At 31.9% G+C, this 4,412-nt stretch overlaps 1 protein-coding gene across 1 annotated transcript; it reads left to right on the top strand.

The window, feature by feature from the left end:
* Positions 1–1,027: 1,027 nt before the first annotated feature.
* On the top strand, positions 1,028–3,504 carry LOC137652120 (uncharacterized). The gene has a single exon (XM_068385324.1). It carries the CDS (start codon positions 1,240–1,242, stop codon positions 2,629–2,631), a length of 1,392 nt encoding a protein of 463 aa, XP_068241425.1. The 5' UTR covers positions 1,028–1,239; the 3' UTR covers positions 2,632–3,504.
* The last annotated feature ends 908 nt before the right edge of the window (positions 3,505–4,412 follow it).

Genomic DNA, 4,412 nt, shown 5'->3' with positions numbered 1-4,412 from the left:
GCTGCAATAACTTTTCGTTTTTTTTTTTTTCTGAAGTATCATTTTAGCATGAAATTTTTTTTTCTTTTTTTTTTTTAACCAATCTAGCATTATTTTATGATAAAATTATATATAACAAGTGACATGTTGTCTCATACCTACACATGTTTACAAAGTGAAGTGAAATATAAGATTTAATTTTAAGTGGCAACTTAAAAAAAGTATCACCAGTTTTCCTGCATACTGTACAATACTTGGAGATTCAGGATGTAATATAGGATCTGCCTAAGAATGTAAGCATTAATTATTCAGACGTGCGTGTGTGTGTGTGTGTGTGTGTGTGTGTGTAGTGAATACTCCATACCGTGCATATATTCTTGTATCAAATGCATAGAAAAGCTCAAAAAGTAATCAAATAGTTCAGACCCCTAATGAGACATAAAAGATGGGAAGAGTAAGAGTATACAGACATATATATATGTAATGTGTATAATATTATTTATTAATATATATATATATAAATATATATATATATATATATATATATATATATATATATATATATATATATATATATATATATATATATATATATATATGCATAAGCCCTATGAATATATTCATAATACACACACACAAACACATATATATATATATATATATATATATATATATATATATATATATATATATATATATATATATATATATATATATATATATATATATAGATGCATACATATATATATATATATATATATATATATATATATATATATATATATATATATATATATATATATATTCCAAAGCACAAGGCAAAATATATGAATTGCGTATTTTCTCTCATGCATGACTCGATACCTCATAGAAATATAAAAAACATTTACATAAGCCCTTGTTCCTATCTCATATGGTCACATAGCACTCTCAAACAGTTTACGTAATACTTTGTAACTAAATACGTGAAAAGAGGAAGAAGAAGCTCTGTTTGTTTACAAACGCTATTTGGAACGCTCTGCTCATTTTGTGATTTTGAGTCGGTTTTCCGAGGGTTTTCTTATGAATTTGGACTACAACTTGTGAGTAAGATGCCAGTGAACTAATTAGTGTTCAAGTGAACTATTTTGTGTCATAGTTTATATTATTAGACGTAGTTTGCCTCGATACACCTCCAAGGAATCACCAAGCCGGAGGTTTCATGTCGCCTGAGGCGATATGACGTCATCATAGAAAACGGAGCGTTTTCTACCAGCTACGATGGCCAACAACTTTCCAATGGCTGCGAGACTTAAACCAAAGACTACAGTTGGTTTAAAATTTTCGTGTTCCCCTAATTATGAGTCGGCATGTGATGTCATATTTAATAAGTTAAAAATAAGTGAAAAAGACATACGAGGGTTTCAGAACATACCAAATAACAGAGTGGCTGTGAAATTTATTGAGGAGAAGGTTTTTGATGTCTTTATACGAGAGTACGAAGACAAAGTGATTCATTTCGGTAATGGTGAAAAGGCCCTAGTAGTAAATTTGAGTAGTGTATATACCTATGTATCAATACGTTATGCACACTTTGATATAGAAGACTCCCTTTTAATTAGTGTCCTCGAACAGTATGGGAAAGTTCTTCATCTCAGACATAATACCTTTTCTCATGGGAGAGCAAATGGTCTAGAAAATGGAACACGCACTGTGAAAATGGAAATAAAGAAAAATATCCCATCCTCCATAAATATTTGTGGTTATAATGTTGTGTTTTTATATAATGGTCAGAAAAAGACGTGTTACAAGTGCGGAAGAGACTCTCATATGGCAGTTAACTGTAATATGGATAGTGAGCCTAAGTTAAATATTTTTAATTTGAATGATTTCCCAGCAATGCCCGGCAAGGATTCTGATAAGGGTCGGATATCGGAAGAAGATGGTACTCCTGATGTTCAACTGGCAACAAGTAATGAAGCAAATGTGGAGCAACCATGTGATGGAAAGAGTATTGAAAATGATAAAGAAGAATCCAGCAACCACGGAGAGGACCAGATAGGCGACTTATGCGAAGCAGTAGGAGAACAACTAGTGACCATTCCCTCATCCAAGAATGTTGATGATGTTGCTGTTCATCAACACTCAGTCGAAATAGAAGGTCGATCATGTGACCTGGCGGGTCATGTTCCAGGTAATGGTGATAATTTAACAGATACCGATAGTGATAGTGACATCTTTGCAATAAAAAGTGCACCTGAAGGAGCTTCTCAAGTTACCGAAATAACTGAGGATAAGGGGCTTCCATCACAAGATGAACCTCGTATTCCTTACACAGTTGAAAGTCTCTCTCCCGTTGAAGATGATGTAAATGAAGAAACGGGAAATCTTAAGGAAATCAATATAGCGGTTTCAGTGCATAGGGATGATGAATCAGTGGATGGTGCTACTGAAGAACGTGACATGGATATAGAGGTAAATAAAGTCAGTGATATTGAAGACGATTTGAAAAATTATGATAAAGGCTCAGACGTGATGCCAAAAGGCCAGTGGAACATAGATTTAGATACTGTAGGTAAATTAAAGTTAATTAGAGGAAAATCCAATAAAGAAAAAAGGAAGGAAGAAAAAATGAATGGAAAAGATAGGTTGTCAAAGAAAAAGAAAAAGTAATTGTTTCAGTGTTCGTTGTTGTAATGGCTCTTTCTGTTGCCACTTTAAATATTAATGGCTTAAATGAGGTAATTAAACAAATGAAAGTTGTGTCCCTTATCATGTACTATAAAATTGATATTCTGTTGATTCAAGAACATAACGTAAAAGATATTTCAGGGTTGAGTTATCTCACTAATTTTATGTGTATAGTGTTCAATCCATCAATCAATTTAAAAGGAGGTACAATGATTTGTATAAATAATAAAACAAATGTTAAACTTTTAACCAAGGAGATGGATACTAATGGTAGAATTGTTGGTGTAAGGGTATGTTACAATAACTGCATTATACCTATTATAAATGTGTATGCTCCATCTGGTGCCAGTAAATTTGCTGAAAGGGAAGACTTTTTCAGGAATGAAATATTGTATTACCTGCGACATAATATTGATTATCTTATTTTTGGAGGTGATTTCAACTGTATAACATGCACAAGAGATTGCAGTAATAATAACAAAGCTTTACTGTCTAAGTCTATGAGTACTCTCGTGAAAAACCTTGCTCTGAGAGATAATTACAAATTCACTAACAGGATATTAGAATACACTTATATACGGGAAAACTATGGATCCAGAATAGACAGGATTTATACGGTAAAATTATTTGATAATATAACATCTGTAGACACCATTCCAATAAGTTTTTCAGATCATAGTATGGTTGTTTTGAAATTAAACATAAACACACAAAAAATTGGCACAGGGTATTGGAAGTTGAATGTTAAAGTTTTAGATTCTGATGAAATTGAAGAAAATTTTTTACATGTATGGCAGTTTATAAAGCAGAAAAAGGGTACATTTGATAACATACTCTTATGGTGGGACTGGGCAAAATCACAATGTAAAACATTCTTTGTCAAATTATGTAAAAAAATTTTCTCAAGAAAAGTATGGATTGCTGAACTTATTACAAACAAGATTGCGTCAACTTTATGATATTAACTATAAAACTAGTGTAAATTATGAAAATATTAAGATTCTCAAGACTAGGATTTGTGACATCCAGAATGAAATATTAGAGGGTATAAAGATAAGAGCCAAACTAAATGATCGTACAACTGGGGAAAAAATATCTGCACATCTACTTGGTGCTGAGAAAAAGAAAAATCATACAAGCATTACTAAAATAAAACAAGCAGATGGTTCCATTGTAGAAAGCACAGAGGGAATTTCTGTTTTTATAAAGGAGCACTTTGAAAAATTGTTTAGTAAGGTAACTGGTCAGGTAAAAAGTCAAGATTATTTTCTTAACCTATGCCATTCTGTCCTAAACCAGGAAGATGTAAGTTTGTTAAGTAGAGAATTAGAGGAAATTGAGGTTTTTGATGCTATCAAGAGTATGTGTAAAGGAAAATCACCAGGGTATGATGGACTTCCCATAGAATTCTACAAAAAGTTTTGGTCTTTAATAAAGTCTGACGTTATGGAAGTGTTCAAATCCATTGTGACTGAGAAATATATGTCAGATAGTCAAAATTTGGGTGTAATAAAATTATTAGCTAAAATAGGAGATTTATCTTTGGTGGAGAACTGGAGACCTATATCCCTTTTGAATGTTGACTATAAAATCTTTGCTAAGGTTTTAGCAAATAGATTGAGATGTGTTATTGGGAAGATTATCTCCCCAGAACAATATTGTGCAGTGAAGGAAAGGTCGATTGTGAATTGTAATAATACGATTCGAGATGTAATTTTTCATACAAAACAAAAGAGTGAAGACTTAGCAATTCTAAGCTTAGA

Source organism: Palaemon carinicauda, chromosome 13 (assembly GCF_036898095.1).
Source record: "Palaemon carinicauda isolate YSFRI2023 chromosome 13, ASM3689809v2, whole genome shotgun sequence".
In the NCBI taxonomy this organism is placed as follows: Eukaryota; Metazoa; Arthropoda; class Malacostraca; order Decapoda; family Palaemonidae; genus Palaemon; species Palaemon carinicauda.
The sequence above is the reverse complement of the archived record's forward strand: the minus strand, read 5'-3'. Positions and strand labels throughout refer to the sequence as shown.

Bases quoted from the DNA above. Each gene is read 5' to 3' on its own strand.
- LOC137652120 (XM_068385324.1), top strand. From the start codon at position 1,240: ATGGCCAACAACTTTCCAATGGCTGCGAGACTTAAACCAAAGACTACA.